The 24,608-nt window shown below is 37.9% G+C and overlaps 1 protein-coding gene across 4 annotated transcripts in view; it reads right to left on the bottom strand.

Moving 5' to 3' along the window:
* Positions 1-24,608, bottom strand: part of UNC13B (unc-13 homolog B) — a 341,071-nt gene that overhangs the window by 273,274 nt on the left and 43,189 nt on the right. For all 4 annotated transcript variants that reach the window (XM_069088739.1, XM_069088747.1, XM_069088763.1 and 1 more), the window contains exon 2: positions 2,051-2,080. In XM_069088739.1, the coding sequence (XP_068944840.1) occupies positions 2,051-2,080 (30 nt within the window). The remainder of the gene's footprint in view (positions 1-2,050; positions 2,081-24,608) is intronic.

Below are 24,608 nucleotides of genomic sequence, written 5' to 3'. Positions count from 1 at the left end.
AGCAATCTCAATAGGGCTTATTTTCGGGGGAGGGCTTATTTTAGAGCTACACAGTAAGGGGAGGGCTTATTTTCGGGATAGGTCTTATTATCGGGGAAACCCGGTAGATAAGTGGTTCAATAAATACGAACAGTATTTTTTTACAAAGAAATGCAAACCATCAACACACCTATAAAAAAACATGCCCCAAATCAGTAATAAGATAACAATTAACCTCACATAGATCAAATTGGAAAAGATGATAAAGAGAGAATAATCAGTAGTGATGGGACTGTTGGCAAATGCTATTATAATACATAGTTAGTGGAACTGTAATTTGGTCCAATTGGACCAATTTCTGGGAAACTATTTGGAATCATAGGAGAAGAAGGAAGGAAGGAAGGAAGGGAGGGAGGGAGGGAGGGAGGAAGGAAGGAAGGAAGGAAGGAAGGAAGGAAGGAAGGAAGGAAAGAAGGTCCATTAACTGACTGAACAAATTGTGGAAGAGAAATGAAATGAAATAATATTTGCCATAAGGAATAATTAATGAAGAATGCAAAAGAATATGGGAAGACTTCTATGAGCTAATACAGGGAACAAACAAAGAACTAGGGGGGAAATATGCAGAATGACTACAATAAAGTAATTTAAAACATAAGAAAAGCTAATCTGAACTCCAATTAATTGCAACAACCAATCTTAGTCCCAGAGAATAACAAAAAGACACTTCTCTCACAAAAGAGGTGTGAGGGGACTAGCAAGTACAGAATATTACATGTGCTGTTGGACCTGGTAATCATTTTGTTGGCCAGTTTTAATTAAATCTTTTTCCTTGTTACAAAGAAGGCAAGAGTATACAGGTGATGGGGTGCTTGGGATCTATGTTTGTAAAATCAATTTGTAAACTCAATTTGTAATAACAATTTGTAACATCAGTAATGATGGGGTGCTTGGGACCTATATTTGTAACATCAATTTGTAATACCAATTTGTAACATCAGTCTGTAAAACCAGTTTGTAAAATCACACTCAACTCCCCCCCCTCCCACCCCTCCCAGCTTCACAGCATTAACTCTGCCCAGCAACAATTCATGAATTACCTCAGCTTGGAAGTGACAAGCTACACCTGTGAATCTTTCACAAAACTATCTATAAACATTCCAGCTTAGGCAACTATTATCTCCCCTTTATATAGTGTCCCGCTGCCCCCATGAATCCTTCAGTACCCTATCTCTAGGTTGACTCCTTGGCTGCCTCAATGAATCCTTCAGGACCCTCTCTCTGGGTTAACTCCTTAGCCTATTATCCATACACTGAGTCCCCGTTAGCCTTGGTTCCCAGACATCAATCTTGTCAAACATTACACTGATGGATGGCAGACTGGGCACCTCTCAGTCATCCCTTGATCATTAGCTGACTTAGTAACATTTCAAGCCTAAAACCACACGTCCAGGTAGCCCCCACTTGGGCTTTTTCCCAGTGAATCATGGGCAATACGCCTGTGTAGTTACATTAAAAATGCATGTTCCTTTAAACACTGGCCCCACCTTAACTCCTCCCTAATCCCACCCTTAATCCCCTAGTTAGCATAATTGGCAAGGGTTCTACTATGGATTATCCTATAAAAACCTTAATTCTACCTCTTTAAGGTTTCAGGTCCCCTAAAGGACTCTTGCCTGCTGCATAGCCTAACAATAAACTTGCAGGTCTCCTAAGGACCCTTGCCCGCTGTAAAGTGTACAATAAACTTTTACAACTCTGACTCCAAGTTGGCTTGGGTTGAATTCTTTCCAGACTGAATTGCAGGTTTTCTGGTCTTAAGATAAAGATCAGAGTTCCTGCTGAACCATATAGCCATCCCTCATCACAGGGAAATGGATAGTGTCAAAAACAAACAAAAAAAAAGGATCAATAAAGTTTTTAAAATAAAAGTTAATAAACTCTAAGCATTGAGATAACTTAATAAAAACCCTGTAAACATATACACAGTATGCCACCACTTGAACAGCTTAATCTTCAAAATCAAGTTCTACTGCAGAATAAAAGTAGGGCAATATAAAATCTGTCTTACCTGGTGAACCCTGGAATTTGGCTCTTTTAACTGCAAAAGAAGAAGGGACAGAGTGAGCATCTTTGTCACAGATGTGTGGCATATCATATAATACATAACTATAGGGAACTCAAGGTTAAAATAGGAGTGCTGGGTCTATCACTCCATAAGTCTTCACAAAAGGATTCACCCAAGGAGAAAAAAACAGAGGCAGCAAAGGATAGAGGGGAATAGGCCCTTATGGAAGGAAATGCCACTGGTTGACATAGAAAGTAGCTCCTCCCAACAGCACTGAATGAGAACTTATTGCCAAAACAGCCAGGAACACTGAAAGGTCAAGAGTAGGGATATGACCATAATATTGAGAAAAGAGTGACGTCATTAATCGTGGGCTGGCTTATGTGTTGGAAAGAATAGCTAAGGAAGGGGTCTGGAAATGTTATAAAAGCTATCTGGAATCAGACTAACACTGACAGAAGTCTAAAAAAATACCAAAATAAAAATAACAACATTAACCAATCGTAACTGACCCAATATATCTATGTAGTTTGCAAAGCATTTTACATACGGTATTCATAACTCTAATTTATATGATCACCCCAAAAACAACCCAGGTGTGAGTGAATTAGTCTAAATGATGAATTGATATTCACTTAAGTGCTGATTTTCCTAAAGCACAGATCCAAGTATGACATAAACTTCAATGGTTCTCCACTGCTTTAACAATCAAAGAGAAACTTCTTTACTTGCTTTTTGAAAGCCCTTCAGATCTTGGCTTCCAATTTTGTTATACACTACTCTCCTTTTCATACTCTGTGGTATATTCATACTGGCATTCAGATATAACCACATTCTCATTGTATCTGCAGGAAGTAGAAATGGACACTCCCAGTATAGCCTCTCTCCAGGGAAATAGAAATATATCTGAATTCCCCATGGAAGCCAAGAAGGACAAAAGCAAGAGGTTTTAACCATTGTCATCCCCTTTCCTTCCTTTTTTCCTCCACTATTACAGCTTTTAGTGTCTGGCTGTATGTATGGAAAACATATATTAGAAAACTGAGCGTATCAATACATTATCAGTTTGCAGACTCCAGTCCAGGCAATAAATGTACTTTTTCTGATCTTTCCAATCTCATACAGAGGTCCAAATGGCTTGGACTCCCTCCCCTTTTCCTAAATAAATTCTTTTCAGTCAAATACATTTTAGGTTTGTTTTAATTTTTAATTTGGTATTGAAATTTATGTGACTTTTTAAATATATAATAAATACTTAAAGTTAGATTCTTTAGGGGGAAAATATTTCTACTTTGAAAACTGGTAATTTGATTAGCAAATGATGGGGGCACTTCCCTTTACTAAATACCCACGGAACCTCTCTATGCCTGAGTGTACCAAACTTGTTTTCCTGAAAAATTCACTACAGAGCAGCCAAACCAGGTAAGCATCTTTAGCTAGGTTTGTCTTTTAGACAATTGACAATCCACAACCAGGGCCATGATTGAAGCTCTTCTAACTTGGTAGGGCCATGGAGTCATAGACTAAAAGCTAGAGGTGACTTTAAAGGTCATCATGTCCAGTCCTTCCATTTTACAGATGAGGAAACTGAGGCTCAGAAAGGCTAAATGAATGGCCCAAGATCATATAGCAAATAAGTATCTGAAGTGAGATCTGAATCGTCGTATTCCTGACTCCAGGTTCATCACTTTCTCCTCACTGCCATGCTAACCTGCTACAGCGTATGCTTCAATGGCATAGCCTTTGAAAATCTAATGTCATTTTTCTTATCATGATGAAGCATCTAAGGCAGATTCTAAGAGATGCTGAGGAAAATACTCTTCTCCAAGTTACATCAGATTATTAGCCTATCTTCCCAGCCTTGACTCATAATTTTCCCTTCCTATATAGTCCAAATAGATTAATTTCATCCTGTCCTTCCCCATCTCCGGACTGTTCTTCTACCATGACATTTCACTTACTCACTTCATTAGGAAAGGTTACTCACCTAGTAGGATACCCTGTACCCAGTCAGGAGAAAGCCCAGCAGAGAGAGGAGGGTGAGTTTGGGGAATCATGAAAAAAACCATCCCTATTAATCAAATGTTGAATTGAAGAGAGGAACAGGCCCCTGGAGCCCAGCTAAACAACATTCCCAGGAGAAGCAAAGGGCAGTGGGGCTCTGCAGTATAAGAAGCATGACTTAATTTCATCATATATGTTCCCTAGGTATCTGTCTCTCTACTATTGTACTAGATCAATGAGTCCACTCTTCCTGCTGATGCGTACACCCCAGATGTATGGGGATAATCTTTTGTAGATACTATGCCATCTTAGAAAATACCTTTGCTTTGAATTAATTGTGTCAACTGGCTGGCTACTGAAAGAAACCATACTGCTAGGGGCTAGTGAGCTCATATATATATATATAGTTTTAGGATTACAGACTCATGAAGTACCATGAACTTGGGGAAATCATGCCTCCCAACTGAATCTGCAAGTGAAAACTGGAGATTAGCCCAGATGGGGTGAAATAATGATATGCATACAAGATATAATATCAGTTCCTCAGGGACACCAACTATTTTTTTCTTTGTATGCCCAGCACCTAGCTGCACAGCAAGTAGCACATAATATTAATAAATGCTTAGTTGATTGATAGCATTACTTAATAAATGTTTGATGAATTAATTTACATTACTTCCTCCCATCTGTATGGTGATCACTATACAAACTCATCAAATCCTGAATTACCCCAATATCCTTTTTTCCAGAATCTACTATATATATTCCAGAATACTAGCTAATTGCTAGCTATAAGCCAAGCACAACTTCTCTGAGTCTCAGTTTTTTCATCTATAGAAGAAGTATGGTACTTATTCTATCTACTCACAAGATTATTGTGAAGGAAATGTTTTGTAAACCTTAAAACACTATACAGATGTGAATCATTATTTATCACTATCATGACTATCAAACCTTCCTGGCCCCAAAGAGTTTCCAGAAGATATAGAATCCAACAAATTTATGCTGTTCAATTTCAACTGGATAACCAGTGCTCAGCAATTTTATTCATATCATGTTTCCTTCCTTAGCCACATGCTGTTGTGTTAAGTATCTGCATGTAAGCAGGAACAATGCAGACACACATGCAACTATCCTTTATTGCTGCAAAAATGTCCTAAGCTAACCCCACACACGTCACACACACACACACACACACACACACACACACACACACACACAGAGGCGCTCTCTTATAATCATTTCTAAAGACAATTGGCAAAAGGAAAAAAGTCACTAACAGAAAGGCTCTTTAGATACTTAAATGGATTGTGATCTGATTAGAGTAGATATTCCCTCCTCTTATGCATATAGAAATCCTTCCTTTCTTCCTCATTCTAATAATTCTTTTCTATGGACAGGAGCCAGAAAGGGAAGAAAGTAGAGAAGGAAAAGAGGCAAAGAAGAGAAAACTCTACTCACACTATACCACAGTTCCTCAGTTAGTGTACTTCCCATTTATATACATATACACACACATACACTTTTTATACCTTGCTTTTTTCCCAAGTCTCTAGTCTCTAATCCCATTCCTCCCCACTGTGGAACAGATGCCCAAGAGATTACACTCTAAATAAACCTAACATGATTTAAAGGATTGGTAATTCACCAACATGGAATAAATAAGATATTTCTTAGTAGTGGCCACAATTACATAAATTAAATCTCAAAAAAAAAAGAAACATGGAATAATTTTGAGGGCTTCATGCCACTTTCTCACCAAACTGCAACTGCCACGCAATCCCATTCCTTACCCCACCACATACATATTTACAATTTAGAAGGAATTTTAGAAATCTAGTCCAGTCCCCTCATTTTACAAATGAGCAAACCAAAGGCTAGAAAGATAAGGTAATGTGACTTGCCCAAGGTCACAGAAACATTAAGTGGTAGAGCCAGTCCTTGAATCCAAACCTGTTTACACCAGGACTTTTCACAGAACCACACAGACTGCATGACCTCTAGAGAAACATAGAGAAACAGAAACACCTGTGAATTTTACTAATCAAAACATTTGTGAACATTTGATTAATGTTTCAAGTCATCAACTAGTTTCACTCAACCAAGTTCAGAAAACCCTGTAACTCCAATATCTAAACAGAAAGCATCACATGCCAGGCATAGGAAAAATTTTATGAAAAGTGTTGGGGATAAACTCCTAGAAATGAACTGAATCAGTAGGATTACACAGTTATGCAAGTAGAAATTGAGAAGAGCCCTTTCTAGAAGGCAAATTGGTGAAACATGATCAAAGGGATTTTTATATTAAGCTATATAAAGATAGTAGCCTATCTAAATTATATTAATCTATATAAAGATAGTAGCTTAGATTAGGAACCTATGCATCTATGTAAAAAGGGAGAATTTGGCAAGCTTCAAATGGCTTTCAGCCAACTAATAAATGTATTCAGCATTAGAAAAGATCAAACCAGACTTCTGAAAACAAAGCCAAAACAGGACCCAAGCAACTATAATTTTCCCCAATAAATAAATCCTAGACAGAGCTCAAGTTCAGCTCTTCTGTAAAGCCTTCCCCCCACCTCCCCACTCCACCCCACCCCAATGTCAGCTTGAAGGGATGTCTCCCTTCCTCTGAACTACTTTAGCAATAATTCTCTACATAATGTAATTCAAATGCCAATTAATCATGCACTGCCTTCGACATCTATTGTTGACAGATCTTTTTCATTGCTCATCTGTTATTTTCCTTCAAGTTTTATATTAGATTTTTGGTCTTCCCTTCTCCAAAATATTTAAAACTTTATAAATTCTGTCTCTTCCACTGGAAAAAAGATCGCTTTGCAGATATGGAAGATAAGTTTTGACTGCAGGATTATACACTTCCTATACTTGTTGAATGAGTACCAGTTACCTAATATTTATATGAATGGATGAGAGATCTGGGGAAGGAAGGAATGGTGAATACTTCTCAGTAGATATTCAAGCAGAATATAGTTCAAACCAGATTATGAAGGGCCTTGGCTACCAGCATATTTGAACTTTATACAGAATGTAATGGAGAGCCATGGAAGGTTTGTTTGTTTTTAAAGTAGAGAGTAACATGATGTAATTGTTATTTTAGCAAAGATGAATTGGATAAGGGAGAGAAAAGAAGGACAGTAGAAGTTCATTTAAAAGCCAAACCAAGCATAAGGCAATAATGGACTAAACTAGAGTGATAGTAGAAATGGAAAAGAAGAAATTTATGTGATATTATAGATATAAGCATTTATTGCTTTCAAAGGAAGAAATTTTGATTTGATAATGATATGATATATAGAACATAAAGGGGAATTCATCAAAGATACTTCTGAGGTTGTAAACATCAGGGACAGTGGCACTGATAAAAATAGGGAAGTTGAGCGAAAGGACAAATTTTGGAATGGGGAAGGTATGAAGATGATTCATTAATTTGGCATTTGACATGTTTATTAGGTTAAAGTGACAAATGGGATAGCCAAAGAGAAAGGTCTTGTAACCCAATGCGTTTTCAAAAAAAGTAATCTCCATGGACCAGGTCTCCAAGGTAAGAAAGTATAAAATAAGAGCAATAAAGTCATTTAGAGGAATAGATAAACCAGGGGAATTAAATCCACTGAATTGTTGCTGGAATACAACAAGGTTACTTCAAATAATATATACCCATACAATAACTTAATATGTAATGTAATGAACTTTCTTAAGTCTGAATTTTTATAGAATTATTTCATTTTGATGTGGAAAGAATAATAAGATAAGGGATGGGTGACATAAGAGAAGTATTTTGTAACAAGACCAGGGAAATGGAAACTCAGCTCACATGCTACCTCCCCTCCCCCCACATGAGACCTTTCCGGATTTCTCTACCTGTAATTCCTCCTACCTCAGAATTTACTTTGTGTGCATATTTGATACCTACTTTTATGTGGTCATGTTGTTCCCCAAAAAGAATGAAAATTCTTCTAATGCAGGAACAGTTTTATTTTTGTCTTTGTATCCCCAGCTTCTGGTACACTGCAGGCACTTAACAAATGCTTGGTGACTGATTACTTGGTCCTATTTTTTTTTTTTTGAGTATTTTATTTCTTCCCAATTACATATAAAAACAATTTTTAACATTCATTTTTAAAAATTTTGAGTTTCAAATTCTCTCCCTCCCTAAGATGGCAAGCAATGTTATATAGGTTATACATGTGCAATCATGCAAAAATATATTTCCATATTAGTTATGATGTGAAAGAAAACACAGACCAAGAAAAAAGAAAGTAAAAGAGTATGCTTTGATCTACATTCAGACTCTATCAGTTCTTTCTCTAGAAGATGACTAGAAGTTTTCATAAGGAGTCCCTTGGAATTGTCTTGGATCACTGTATTGCTGAGAATAGCCAAGTCAATCACAGTTTTTCATCATGCAGTATTGCCATTACTATTTACAATGGTCTCCTAGTTCTGCTCACTTCACTTTATCTCAGTTTATGTGAGGTTTTGCAGGTTTTTCTGGAATCATCCTGTTCATCATTTCTTATAGTACAAGTGTACTATTCCATTACAACCATTTACCACAACTTGTTCAGTCACTCCCCAATTGATGGACATCCCCTCAATTTCTAATTCTTTGCCACCACAAAAAGAGTTGCTCTAAATATTATTGTACAAATAGGTCCTTTCTCCACTTTTAAAAAAATCTCTTTGGGATACAGACTTAGTAGTGTTATTACTGGATCAAAAGGTATGCACAGTTTGATACCTTTGGGCATAGTTTCATATTGCTCTCCAGAATGACTGGATCAGGTCACAACGCCACAAATAGGGCATCAGTGTCCCAATTTTCCTGTATCCCCTCCAACATTTGTCATTTTCCTTTTCTGTCATATTAGCCAATCTGGAAGATGTGAAGTGGTAGCACAGAAGGTTTTTTTTATTATTTTATTTTTAATTTGTGGAATCAAATAAGCATTTCCATAACATAGTACAATAAAAAAGATGATTGTACATGAAACTGCAAATCTCCTATGCACAACTTGCTATTCCTTTCAAATATACAATATTATCATGAAAATTTCTTTTTTTTCCTTCTCCCCACTTTAGAGATGGCTACCATTAGATACAAATAGGTGTATGTGTGACACACACACTCACATACACACAATTATTCTATACCTACATATACAAGTAATATACATATACAAGTAATTGAAATTATCCACTTTACACTTAATTTTACCCTCAGTCTCTTGTTTATTCATAAATTGTTCACCTATTCATAAGTCTGATAAGTAGTATGTTCCATGTTCTTCTCATTTTCTTGTAAAATCTCTATTTATATCTAGGTCATGTATCCATTTTGACCTTATCTTGGTAAATGGTTGAGATATTGGTCCATGTCCAGTTTCTGCCATACTGGTTTCCAGTTTTCCCAACAATATTATCAAATAATGAATTATCATCCCAAAATTTTAAGTCTCTACACTGGTCAAATACAAAGTCATTAAGTTTTGGGTTTTTTTACTGCCATACATCATATGTCTACTGTATTACACTGATCTACCTTTCTATTTCTTAGCAAGTACCAGATAGTTTTGATAATCACTGCTTTGATCATTTTAAGATCTGACAATGCTAAACCACTTTCCTTTATACTTTCTTTTCATTACTTCCTTTGATATTCTTTACTTTTTGTTTTTCCAAATGAATTTTGTTATTATTTTTTCTAATTCAGGAAAATAATTTTGGGGGCAATTTAATTGGGATGGAGTTGAATATATAGTTTGGACAAAATTATCATTTTTATTATATTGGTCCTGACTACCCATGAACAATTAATATTTTCCATTTATTTAAATCTGATTTAATTTGTTTTTTAAGTTTATTTATTTATTTTTAATTTTCAATATTCACTTCCATAAATTTTAACTCTTCCCCGCCTCCCTTCCCTACCCCTTCCCCAAGACAGCATGCAATCTGACATAGGTTCCACATATACCTTTTTATTAAATATTTTCACATTACTCATGTTGTATAGAAGAATTAGAATGAATGGAAGAAACCATGAAAAAGAAAAACAAAACAAAAAAAAAAAAAAAAGAGAGCAAATAGTATGCTCCAATCCACATCCAGACTCCATATTCCTTTCTCTGAATGTGGATGGAATTTTCCATCATGAGTCCTTTGGAATTGTTACAGATCCTTGCATTACTAAGAAGGGCTAAATCTATCAAAATCAATCATCACACACTGTGGCTGTTACTGTGTACAATGTTCTGGTTCTGCTCACTTCATTCAGCATTAGTTCATATGTCTTTCCAGGTTTTTCTCAAGTTCCCCTGCTCATCATTTCTTATAGCACAATGGTATTCCATTACATTCATATACCATTCATATACTTGTTCAGCCATTCCCCAATTGATGGGCATCTCCTTAATTTCCAATTCTTTTGATCATGAACCTTTGGAGTTGTCTTATAACCTTTCATTGCTGAGAGGAGCCCAGTCTATCAAAGTTAGTCGTCAGACATAGTTCCTTGGTTTGTTTTGCAGGTAGACTCCCAAATATTTTATAATGTCTACAGTAACTTTAAAAGGAATTTCTCTTTCTATCTCTTGCTGTTGGGCTGTTAGTAATACATAAAAATGCCAATGATTTATGTGGGTTTATTTTATCTGATTTTATTTGAATAAAGTTTTCATAATTTTTTAATGTAGTTCCTGGATTTGTTTTGGCAGGTGTACTCCCAAGTATTTTATACTGTCTAGAGTTATTTTAAATGAGGTATATTTTACTATCTCTCTCTTCTTGCAGAGTTTTGTTTTGTGACATACAGGAATGCTGATGATTTGGGTTGTTTTAATTTTCATTTCTCTAATCAACAGTTATTTAGAGCATTTTTATATGACTATAGATAACTTTTATTTCTTTGTTTGAAAACTACCTGTTCATATCCTTTGTCCATTTTATCATTTGGAGAATGACTTGTATTCTTCTAAATTTGACCAAGTTCTCTATATATTTGAGAAATGAGGTCTTTACAGAGACAATTGCTATAAATTTCCCTGAAAGCTTTATGCTTTCCTTCTAATCTTGGCTATGTTAGTTGTACATTGTAAAAACTTTTAAATTTAATGTAATCAAATGTAATTATCCATCTAGTAATCCTTTATATCTCTTGTTTGGTCATAAATTCTTCTGTTATACACAGATCTGACAGGTAGATTGATCCTAATTAGTAAAGCCCACCATTAAATGTACATCTCATTCATTTAATACCTTATACATTTAGTGCAAAACACTGCACAAACCTAACAAAAGAAATTTGAGAAGTCTTAGTCTAATTCAGTGTAGCACACAGGAGATAAAAGGCCAGGTGGTGGGCAGCACAGAAGGATGAGAAAACTAATACACTGTAGAAAGAACATAGAAGGGCAAAGCAGAAACAAAACTTGAAAGTCACAGACACAAGAATGTGCACTCTAGTCCTAAGAAAAATAGCACTGAAATGAATGAGTGCAAAAAGCCTTTATTAAGCCCTTATTGTTGTTATTTGTCCTTCATTCTAGAAGAGGACCATGACATCAGGAGGTAATGCCATAACTTGTAAGTAAATCAGATTTAAGTTTAAGAGGGTTGCACAAAGTCACCAGCCTTACTTTCTCCTCCAGAGTCATCTAGGTCCAGTGGCAAGACACAGATCTGGATGACTGGAGATGGCCCCAGATGCAGTGGGAAATCTTGGCCTTTACTTAAGCTCTTTACCAAGACTCAGTTTGACTGAGGCAACACCCAGTCAGTGATTAAAGCTAGGTAATAAATAAGGCAAAGAATGGCCTCTTTTACCTAGTTAAAAAAAAATCAATCTGAGAGCACTTGGTCAGTATTTGGGCCCTGACGGCTCAGAATGAATGTAAATAGCGATGGTTTCTGTTTTGGGCTAAAACCCTGATGTCTTCCCCTCCCAGATTGATCTAGTAATACCACTAGTCTGGATGTCACATTATTTCCCACAAATCTATCAGGCTTACATAAAATCTGACCGTGGCCTCTAATCACAAAATAAGTATTACAGGTTAAAAAACAGTGGCTTCTTAAAGATGGAACCAGTATAAGAAAGAATATTTCTTGAATCTATTACCCCTGGCTTTAAATAACACTGCTTTTCAAACACAACTGATGGTACTGAGGATAATCTGTTGTAGGAAAATGGGGGGGAAATAACAATGAATAAAATGCCATATAAATAGAAAGGAAAGCCCCCAAAATTTTTCAAATGATTTTTTTAAATCGTTTTTTCAATTATTTTTCCCTGTATACCTATAACTTACTGCTCCAAGTCCAAGAAGGCTTTTTTTAAATTCTTCATCCTCCTTGACCCTTCTCTGTAGCATGACACTTGACTACCTTCTTCTGAATACTCACTCTTTCCTAGCCTTCAGAGACCACGTTAATAAATGCTTAAAGAATTTGAAATGATTCTTTTCACCTATTTAACTGCTTCTTTGGTTCATCCTTTTCCTAAGGTCCTCAGACTTCTGCATTTTCTCCCACAGGAATTTCATTGTTAATCAGTCAATTAACATTTATCAAGGGCCTACTATGTGCCAGGCATGTACTAAGCACTGGGCATACAAATATGAAAAAGACACTTCCTGCCCTCAGGGAGTTTATAATCTAATGGGGAAAGACAATATACAGAAGGAAAATTCATTCCAGTGGCTTCAACTTTTTCCCCTACATAGATAACTCACAAATCCTTATCTCTAGCCTTGACCTCTTTAAAGGCCAAACCTCCATATCTGGGTACCTACAAAGAATCTCTCCCTAAACACTCCAAAGTTCAAATTCAACAAATATAAAACTCAACTAATAATTTTCCCTCAAGCAATTCAGTTGAAGTTACCCTACCCTACCCTACCCTATAAAAATCTTTCCTTAATCCTAGCAAATAAAAGTAATCTATCTTTACCTCCTCCAATGTAATAGTACTTTATACTCTCTTAGGCACTTATTCTAATTTATATGATATTTATCTGTGTCTATGTCTTATCACACCCTATTAGACTACAAGTGCTTTGAAGATGGGAATCACTTATCTTTGTTTCTCCCACAGTACTTAATGAAGTGCCCAGTGGACTCTAAATAAGTGTTTGCTGAATGCATGGAAAAAAAAGAGACAGAAGGCAAAATAGTAAGTACATACTGGTTCTAATAGGTATTGCCAATACAACAGAACAAGCATTTTGTGTCTACTATATGAAAGGCATTGGGATCACAAAAACATACACACACAAAACAGTTCCTACCTTTCAGGGAACTTTAATGAATAGGCCCTTAAAAGAAATGTATATACACATATATGTATACATACACACACAATAATTTGAGGTATATATACACAACTATATACATGTATACCACATATGTCTATATTCATACTAAATATGTAGTATTTATGTTATATATATATTTACCTTTTAAAAGTATATATATTTATATATCAAAGAAATTAAAGTTATCTATAGTCATATAAAAATGCTCTAAATCACTATCGATCAGAAAAATGAACATTAAAACAGCTCTGAGGAACTGCCTCAGATTAACTAATGTAACAAAAAAGGAAAATACTGGATTTGGAGGGAATGTGGGAAAACTAGGACACATTGTCAGTGGAGTTGTGAATTGATCCAACTGTGTTGGAGAACAATTTGGAACTATGACCAAGGGTTATAAAACTATGCATACCCTTGGATCCAGCAATACCACTGCTAGGTCTGTATCCCAAAGACATTCAAAAAGGGGAAAAAGGACCTATTTGTACAAAAATATATATAGAAGCTCTTTTTGTGCTGGCTAAGAACTGGAAATCAAAGGGATGACCATCAATTGGGGAATGACTAAACAATATATGGTATATGATTGCAATGAAATATCACTGTGCTATAAGAAATGATGAGCAGAATGACTCCAAGAAAACCTAGAAAGACTTACATGAACTGATGCACAGTGAAGTGAACAGAACCAGGAGAATGTTGTACACAGTAACAGCAATATTGTTCAATGAAGAACTGTGAATGACTTAGCTATTCTCAGCAATACAAGAGAATCCCAAAAGACTAATGATGAAGCATACTATACACCTCCAGAGAAAGAATTGATATTGATTGAATAGAAACTGAAGCATGACATTATATATTATACATATATCATATATGTTAGTATATAATACATTAGGTATATTATACACAACTAATATATTACTAGGTAATATATTAAATAATATATATTTTATCATTTCATTAAAAGATGAGTCAAATTTTAATTAAGACTAATATATAGTATATTGCTATATGGTATATAGTATATATAGTTATCTTTTCATTTCAAGTATACATGCATACAAGCATACATATTTATGTATATACCGTACATATCGATATATTAGGTATATTGTGTGTTTTTATATACCACACATATGTTTACACACATACTATATATACATATATATGTACATTCATACATTATAATTTGAGGAAGGACTACACTATCAAATAGGGGAATCAGATGGCATATGAGATGGGCCTTCAATGAAGGTAGGATTATAAGAAACAGATGAAGTGAGTAGACATTGTAGGCATTGATGCAGGAAGGCAGGGTCACACTATATAAAATGCACATTGGGGGGAGGGGAGAAAGGAAAGGAGGGAGAGAGATGGAGAGAGAAGGAGAGGAAGAGGGAGAAAAAGGAAGAAGCAGAAAGAGTTGGAGAGATGGCCCAAGAGAGAGCTCTAAGGAATATCCACTCTATGGGGACAGGAAATAGATAGTCATCTATCAAAGGAATGGTCAGATAGGCAGGAAGAGAAAATAGAAAGCAGGATCTTGAAAACTCAGTAAGGAAAAACTACCCAGCAGAAGGGAATACAACCAACAGTGTCACACACTGCAGAGAAATTAAGTACGAGGACTGATAAAACATCATCAAACTTATCAAGTGAAAGTTCAACAGAAATGGGGGACAGAGAAGTTGCAACTGAATGGTAAGATGAGAAGCCAAACTGTACTAAGTTAAGAATTGAATAAGAATGAGAGGTAGTAGAAACAATGGATGGAGATGTCTTGTTTCCGGGAGTTTAGCTACAGAAAGGTGGACATTTAGGGTAATAGTCTGAGAGGAAGATGGAGGAAAATGAAGTCCATTTTGAAAGTTTGGGAGAGGGAACATAAGCATGTTTGTAGGCAACAGGGAAGAAGCTTATAGATGGGGAGAGGTTGAAGACTGGGGAAGGGAAGGAACTAAGTATTTATATAGCACCTACTGTGTGCCAGGTTCAGTGTGAATCATGTTTTTACAAATATTAACTTATTTGATCCTCGAAACAGCCCTGGGAGGTAGGTGCTATTATTATCCCCATTTCACAGTTGAGGATACTGAGGCAGTCAGAGGTTAAGTGGTTTGTCTAGGATCATCTATCTTCCTGACTCAAGGCCCAGAGCTCTATCCACTGTCCCATTGGAAGAGGTGGTGATCAAAGGGATACAATTCTGGAAGACACAAGAGGGCAGAGAATCAAGGAGACAAGTAGTGGAGGTGGTTTTGGGGAAAGAGGATTATCTCTTCATCAGAAACTGGAACAAAAGATTTAGAGATAAAATTATGAATTTGGAGGTACAGAATAGGAAACTTACTCTAGTTTCTTTTAAACACAGGCCTATGTAGATTCTGGGCTTAGGATTCCTGTTGGTCTTTTCCCCAAGAGGGAGGGGAAAGAACCCAAGGGCATGCTCTCCCAAGGTATGGGGAAGAGGGAGAAATGGAAGCAGTCAAAGTTCAGTACAAGCCTATCCTTTTAACATGGTAGTAAAGGTTATTACCAAAACACATGTAAAAAGACCTCTATTCTCCTTATTCTATATTCTTTATTATTCTACTTACACAGCCTCCTATCTCCAAGAAGGTTTTCTTATCAATGCCAACTAGACACTGATCATTTGCAGTTTATTACCATGTACTTGACAATAAGTAGTTTTGCAATGTGTCTCCTGTCATCTCATGTGTCTGTGTTTGGCATCTCCAAACTGATTATAAATTATAAAAGGACTGGTAGGAACTATACTGCATTTTGCAGTATTTTTTTTTTTGCAGTAGTATTCCCCTACAATGAGTTGAGTGCAGAACTCTGCACTTAGCAAGCATTTAATAAATGCTTAACTACTTTACTACCAATAATTTGGTAAAAAAAAACTACCAAAGCTTCATTTATTAACTACAATTTGCTCTGAGGTATAAATATCACTGACACAAAAGACAGGCATTTATTGAGTCAACACTTGAGGTTTTATTTTTCTTAACCTTCAGATAAGAAGCAATGAAAACATTTTTCAATGGTGTGATTAATCTTTGTACTAATTTCTCCTTCATTCCTGAGTGTGTTCTCAAATTGAATGTCTATGGCATTCAGGTACTTTTATCCAAAGTAATAATAATGGCTTACATTTATATGGTTCTTTAAAGTTCACAAAGAACATGTGAGGCAGGTAGCCGAGAAACAATGAATTTTAATTCTTTTATCATTGATGTTATTCACCACTGTAGCTAATAAAGGAACAGCAGAGGGTCAGACAACCTATTGTTGCATATATTCTAAAGTGATATAACAAATGTGCCCAAGGTTTAACATTTCATGGGGGTGTCTAGGTGGCACAGTGAATAGAGCACTGGCCCTGGAGTCAGGAGGACTTGAGTTCAAATCCGGCCTCAGACACTTAACACAAAAACTAGCCATGTGACCTTGGGCAAGTCACCTAACCCCAATTGCCCTCCAAAAAGCAAAAAAAAAACAAAACACTTCATGGCATTTGTATAATGACTGTCCTTTAGTTTGTGACTTTGGCCACTATTTACCAAGTCTAGTATGGCCGGTGATTGATTTATATCACCTAATAATTCTGCTTGAAACAAACCACTCTCCATGCCATGCTCCAGGCTGCAAAAGATGCTCCTAATCTACCAGCAGTCCACAGCTGTTCTAAAACAGTTAAAGGTATAATTCAGCATCTCTGTTCATGATTTCTTCCCTCTCTTCTCCTTGCCCTCCACCCTCCCCTATACACATTCTCATTCTCATATTCATACTCTCTCTCTCCCCCCCTCCCCCTTTATTTCAACCTGAAGAGTCTGTTTGCATATCCTCTTGTCATCTGTTTCCATCATCATATTCCCCCCCACAACAAACATGGTTTCTATATAAGGAAATCTTTAGATTCTTTCAGAACCTTTTAGGATAGTGAATTTCTCACAATTAGTATAGCTAAAATCTGGGCTGCTAAGTGAAAGTAAAATTTAGATGAGATCACAATTTAAGCATTGACTGGCCTGTTTCCCATGGCATCCATGTACACAAACAGTAATATACAGGATCAGAATTCCTTCATTATTGATTCTAGCAATACCCAAGTTCGCCTTATAGGTGACACTGATAAAATTATCTAAAATGGAGATGTGGCAGATACAGAGCTAGTCAAAGGACCAGTGGTAGCATGGCCTTAACATATTAGGGAGGCAAAAGATGTCATAGTCTATCCATGAGCAAAAGAGCCCTTGGGCATTGAGCAGTTCCGGGTGGAAGGCAAAGATAAAAGGGACTTTTGGACCACTATCTACATGGTTGTTGTCCTTCGTTCTCTAAGAGGACCAAAATGACATCATTATGCTAAAGTCAAGTTTCAGTGTGTCTGACTATGGCTGATCAGACCAATACAAGCCTGGGATGCTCTACCACAGGTCAGGCACAAATTGTCTGTGTGAACATTTGGGGTGGATTCTATAAATTTGCGTATCCTGCATTTCCTTTGAGCTGTTTCACTTCTGCTTTGCTCACAAAGCACAGGACCTTCCCTGATGTGGGCATGCCATGCTGAGCGGTCCTGTGCCAGTGTCCCCCATATCACACAATCAATTCCAAAGTTAAGAGTGTTCTTGTATTACTTCTTCTGACCACCATGTGAACGCTTGCCCTGTGTGAGTTCTCCATAAAATAGTCTTTTCGGCAAGCCTATGTTTTGCCTTGGAACAATGTGGCCAGCCCATTGGAGTAGTGCTCTCTTTAGCAGAGTTTGGATGCTTGGCAGTTTAGTTTGAATAAGGACCTCAGTGTCTGGTACCTTATCCTGCCAGGTGATCTTTAGAATCTTTCTAAGACAATCCAAATGGAAGTGAATCGGTTTCCTGGCTTGGTGCTGGTAGACTGTCTAGGTTTCGTAGGCATACAACAATGAGGTCAGCACAACAGCTCTGTAGACCTTCAGTTTCATAGTCAGTCTAATACCTCTTCTCTCCCATACTTTCCTTTGGGGCCTCCACACACTGAGCTAACTCTGGCAATGTGTATGTCAAACTCATTATCATTATGTACATCCCTGCAAAGTACACTACCAAGGTAAGTGAATTTATCTACAGCATGCAAAACTCCATTGCTGTAACCAATGGTTCCACATATGGATGGTGTGGCGGTAGCTAATGGAACACCTGTGTTTTCTTGGTGTTAATTATTAGGCCAAAATTAGCACAAGAAGCAGAGAATTTTGATCTCATGACTAACAGTATCAAAGGCCTTGGTCAGATCTACAAATGTTGTGTACAGACCTCTGTTCTGCTCCTGTCATTTCTAGAGTTGTCAGGCAGCAAACACCATATCAACTGTTCCTTGGCTCTTTATGAAGCCACACTGGCTCTCAGGTAGATAACCATCTTCCAGGTGAAGAATCAGTCTATTAAGGAGGACTCTAGCAAGAATCTTGCCAGCAGTGACTAAGAGAGACCCCCTCCCCCCGTGATTGTCCCAGGACAATCTATTTCTTTTACCTTTATAGAGACGGACAATGGAGGCATCCTTAAATTCCTGGGAGATAACCTCCTCTTTCCATATAACCTGGAAAATTTCAGTCAGTTTTTATATGAGCAATGGACCCCCTGCCTTGTAAATCTCACCTGGAATAGAATCAGCATAGGGTGCTTTGCCACATGAAAAGAGCCTAATAGCATTCAAAACCTCTTCCTCAGTTGGAGCTTCAGCGAGGGAGGGATTGACTTCAACCTGAGGTAAATGGCCAATGGCCTCATCACTGATTGATGATTTGTTGAGAACACTGTAGAAGTGTTCAGCCCATCTCTCTAGGATCATGTCCTTATCACTAATCAATGTGGCTCCATCAGCACTGAGTAGTTGCAATATACCATAGGTCTTTGACCCAGAAACAGCCTTCAGGGCATGATAAAAGTGTTTTGGATTGTTACTATCAGCGTAAAACTGAATTTTATCTGCCTTCTTACTAAGCCAGGGATCCTGCATCTCTCTAAGTTTTGCATGTACTTTACTTTTGATGGAATTAAATGCTGCCTTCTTAGAGATGGTTGAACTATCCTGCTGGTAAACCCTGTGGAGTTCTCATTTTTTCATTTAGCAGTTTCTGAATTTCCCCATATTTTCATCAAACCAGTTTTGGTGTTTGTGAGTGTTCTGACCCAGATGAACAAGTGCAGTGCTATACACCAAATCTCTGAAAGCTGCCCACTCCTTTTCTGCTCCACTGTTGCCAACTGTGTGTTGGCTCAACTTTTCCTCCAAGTTAGCAACAAACTGTTCCCGCTCAAAGAAGAGCTCTAATTTGTTGACATTAATTCTTCTGGCAATCATTTTACCTTGGGGGCACCACTTTTGATGAATGTGAGTATTTAGCTTGGAAAGAATAAGTCTATGATCAGTCCAGCACTCTGCACCACACATTGCCTTCGTCACTCTCACATCTTGTCTTTTTCTTCTCGTTACAATCGCATAGTATGTTAGATGTCAATGTTTGCTGCAAGGGTACATCCATGAAATTTTATTACATTTAGGTAAATGGAAGACAGCGTTGGTGATGAGAAGATCATGAGATGCACAAGTCTTTTGTAGTAAGTGACCACTGCTGTTACTGTTTCCAACTCCATTCCTACCTAGGACTCCCTGCCAAGTCTGGTAGTCTGAGCCTACTCTAGCATTAAAATCAACCAGAATTATAAGATCGGCACATTGATGATAAGGGTCTCTAGGTCTTCACAAAATTTTCCTTTGACCTCATCAGGGTTTGTCTTGGTGGGAGCATAGGCACTGATGATGGTAGCATGACGTTTTTCGGCAAGTGGCAATAGCATCGTCATGAGCCTATCATTCACTCCTTTTGGCAGACATACCACCTTGTTGACTAGATTAGTTTTGAGTGAAAACCTACAACAGCTTCACAGGACTCCTATACACTGCAGCCACTCCAGAAAAATGTATATCCAGCTCTGATTTCAGGAAGCTGGCTTTCCTTTGCCATTCGTGTTTCACTCAGGGTTGCTATTTGGATGTGATACCTGCTGAGTTATCTTGCAACAAGAACTGTTCGTCTTTCAGGTCTACTGGATTTTGTGTTGTCTATAAGTGTGTGCACATTCCATGTGCCGATGGCAAGCAGAATCATCTTTGCAGATGTTTTTGTACATTTTTTTTGTTGTTTTGACTGCAGAGTGGGATTCCCTGCCTGCTGTGGTAATCAGGCCAGGGTTGGGTAAGCTGAAAATTTTTAGGGCACCTTTCCTAGCCCCTTCCTCACACCAGGAGGTGAGCAGTGCAGTCCTTAAAAGGCTGCTCAGACACTTGGGGGGGGGGGGGCTGCCAAATCCCACTGCTGCTTCCAGTGAGAAGACAACAAGGCCTAGGCTGCCTGCGTGCAGGGTTGTGACAAGAGCTCCCAGTGTATCCACACCTGCTGCTTTATCACTTGCCTGTCACCACAGGACTTTGAGATAGGTATAATGGCAAAATGGTATGGGTGACATCTTTTGATTCATGATTGGATTTAAGTGAGGCAGAGTTGCATGAAGTCCCCATCAGCCTCACTCTCTCCTCCAAAGTCATCACAATCTAGTGGCAGGACAGAATCAAGATGACTGGTGATAGCTCAAGATGCAGTGGACGACCTTTGGTGTCTGAATAAGCTCTAAGCATCTTTGATGTCTGAATAAGCTCTAAGCACTCATAGCACCTGCTTCAGCTGCCTTCATGGTCACTGGAACAAACTGTTATCTGTCCATTCCACCAGAGGAAGTCTTCACATGCTTGGGGTAGACACCCCCCCTAACTCACCAAAGGGTTTGAGACCCCTCTGAGACCTGGTTTAGCCTGTCTGCCGAAACGGTTCACCAGGGTGTGGCCATTAAGCATGCTACAGCTTCTTGAAGTCACAGGTGGGAGAATGGGTGGAACAGGTGGACACCAGAGGTGGAGGGAAAGCAGCACTGAAAAAGGCTCAGCAGCCATCACACCAGAGGTACCTATCCTCCCTGAATATTCCCTATACCCCAGCAGGCATTGATAATCAGAATGCAAAGGAACATCTAGGAATTCTAGAACGAAATGCAAATTTATTGAGGGAACATGGGAATGGAGGTTTATAGATGTGATGAAAGATCACAGGGTCAAAGAGACCACAGGACCATAGGAACCACAGGGCTTTTTGTCCTCCAGGAAAATCACCAGGAGAAACAGTGTGGGACTGGACTAATGAAAGTTACCTGGGTTGTGGAAAGAATTCTGTCTCTACCAGAATGCCCCAACAACACTGCCAATTCCAGAAAATTCCCAGGAAAGTTGTTTTGTAAGTCTCTATTCCCAGCAGCATAATTTGGGGCACAGAGGACAGTAAACCCCAGTTGAGCATCATCATACCAGAAGAAAAGAAGATCTTATCTCTGAGAGTTCAAGGTACTCCTCACAGCATGGCCTATGACCCATAATACCCAACCCTATGTATTATAACCCTGGAGAAGGTAGGGAAGAAGATAGAAAATTAAAGGTAAAGCAATAGACTAGGCAAATCCAAGGAAAGGCATATCTCAAAAACTAGATTCTAGGGGCAGCTAGGTGGTGCAGTGAATAAAGCACCAGTCCTGAAGTCAAATCTTACCCTCAGACACTTAACACTTACCAGTTGTATGACCTTGGGCAAGTCACTTAACCCCAATTGTTCTTGGCATCTATGGGTTTATAATTCTGGAAACCACCACAGCTGCTGGTGATCTGAAGTCCCTCCAGTCAGCAGCTGGTCAGGCTAAGACTTCCAGCTGGAGTGGGGCTGGCCACTTGCTGCTGGCCTGCCAGGCTGTCCTCAGCAGGAAGTTAGTTTCTCTGTGTCATTTTGTAGGTTCTGTAGCTCCAAAATTTGTCTAGAGTCATTTTTCACATGAATTGGGGGAGGTGGGAGCCAGAGCTGCGAGGAAGTCCGGTTTCTACTCTGCCATCTTGACTCTGCCCCACCCCTTCTCTCCATTATCCTTTAAATAAAGTTCTTCAATTTTTCTTGCTAAAATATTGACATAAAAAAATGGGGCTTTCTTTCAAGGATAAGCTTGAAGTAATTAAAAGAATTATGCAATTATTTTACAAACCAGTATGTTTTTCCCATGTTCTTTTCTGGATGCAATTCATCATACATCTGAAGTGTCTGTCCTAGACATATACAATGAAGGATGAGCTCTACCATCTACACAACAGAGTCTAGAAGATAGACATTTTTTACCCGCTTGGTTTTTTCTCTGTGAAGTTATACCAAATTCTTGAGTGATTATGGATATGATGCTCTACAACATTACAGGATCTGATGCAGTCAGTATGACGTCATTCACAAACAAGAGCATCTGGAAGGAATGTCTCTTCGCTCTGGATGCTGCACTGGATTTCCTCGATGGCAATCGTGAGCAGCTTTGGCAAGCATACATTTCCCCTGCTTTATGCCTCGCTTGCTATCAATGATCAGAGGGTCATCAAACAAGGTTCTCTCGGTTGTCATATCTTATAACAAATCACATCTAATTTTGAGTCACATGTGGAAGTTACTTTGATGGAAAGCCTTTAAAAGATAGAGATTACTGAATCAAATGCTTTTTTTCCATCATCAACAAAAGGAAAAACAGAGGCAGCTAGGAGGCACAGTGGATAGCATGAGAGACCTGGAGTCAGAAAGACCTGAGTTCAGACACTTGCTAGTTGTGGAACCTTAGGCAAGTCACTTAATCTGTCTGCCTCAGTTTCCTCAGCTGTAAAATGTAGATAATAGCACCCACCTCTCAGTGTTGTTGAGAGGATCAAATGAGATATCTGTAAAGTGCTTAACACACTACTTGGCACAGTATGTATTTAATAAATGCTTGTTTTATTCCTCTCTTCCACTCTTTCCTTACAGGATGTTACATTCTCTTTCACTCAGTTGTGTGACTATAAAGACATGGTCTATTGCAAAAAGTCTATTCCTGTATAATACCTTTAGCAAGGATGCCCTGAATGCAGGTGTAGCTTGTCTGCTTGTCTGTTTATAAAAATGTTATATATAGACATAGCTGGGGCAGCTAGGTAGTCAGTGGATAGAGGACAGGGCCTGGAGGCAATCCAGCCTCAACTAGCTTGTTTGACCTGGGCATATCACTAAACCTCTATTTGCCTCAGGCCCTCATTTGTAAAATAGAAATACACTGGAGAAGGAAATGGCCAACCACTTCATATCTTTGTCAAGAAAACTTGGACTTTGTCCATGGGTTTACATAGAGGACAACTGAATAACAATACAGACATAGATATATGTATGTGTTGATTTGTGTATGTGCCTTTATGTATATAGATGGTATATAAATATATAAAATATAAATATATTTGTGTGTGTGTATATATATAATATATTTATACAAACAAACATACACATAAATAGACATGAGAGATGCCAGGGAGGTAAAACTGATAAGCCTTGCCAAAAGACTGAATATGAGAAATGTCCTGAGACTGAGTATGAGAAATGAGAGGAACTGAAGAGGGAAGGAAGACTTCAAAATCTGAAAACTGGATAACTACTAGGAGAAGGGTAGGCTCCTCAATAGAAATAGAAAAGTTTTAGGGAGGGATGAGTTTAGGGAGAAAGAAAATGGGTAAATGAATGAATGCTTTTAATACGCTGAGCTACCTTAAACTCCCCTAAAAAGAATGAAGGCTGTGCATTTCAAGATGCCCCCTTCACAGAGAAAAGAGAATAAAGATAGAACGGATTCTGCAGGTTAAAGCAGAGCCAGTCAAGAAATAAGGGCCACATCAAATCATATCTTGGCTTGCTGCTTCATTTCTCAAGCCTTTCTTCTAGCTACTTCTTTGAGCTAAGCAGTGAGGATAAGAATCAAATATTTAATTCACATTCATGAGATTATGAGAAAGTAATCCTATTAACATTGACATTGCAAGACAACTGTGGCCAGTGACCTAGTTCCCTAAACACCTACCATCTCTCTTATTCAGTACAAAAAAAAAAAATAGATTTCTAAAAGAGCAAAAATAATTTATAAAAAAAAAAAAAAAAAAAATTAGTGCAGAGCAAACACTAGGATAGCTATCATAACTCCAGAGTATCTATCAATAGTTCTATGACTAGGGGCGGCCAGGTGGCACAGCGAGTAACAGCACCAGCTCCAGTGTCGGGATGACCTGGATCA

Source organism: Petaurus breviceps, unplaced genomic scaffold, assembly GCF_028583685.1.
Source record: "Petaurus breviceps papuanus isolate PSGF00001 unplaced genomic scaffold, PetGlider_PUasm1.0 120, whole genome shotgun sequence".
NCBI lineage: Eukaryota > Metazoa > Chordata > Mammalia > Diprotodontia > Petauridae > Petaurus > Petaurus breviceps.
The sequence above is the reverse complement of the archived record's forward strand: the minus strand, read 5'-3'. Positions and strand labels throughout refer to the sequence as shown.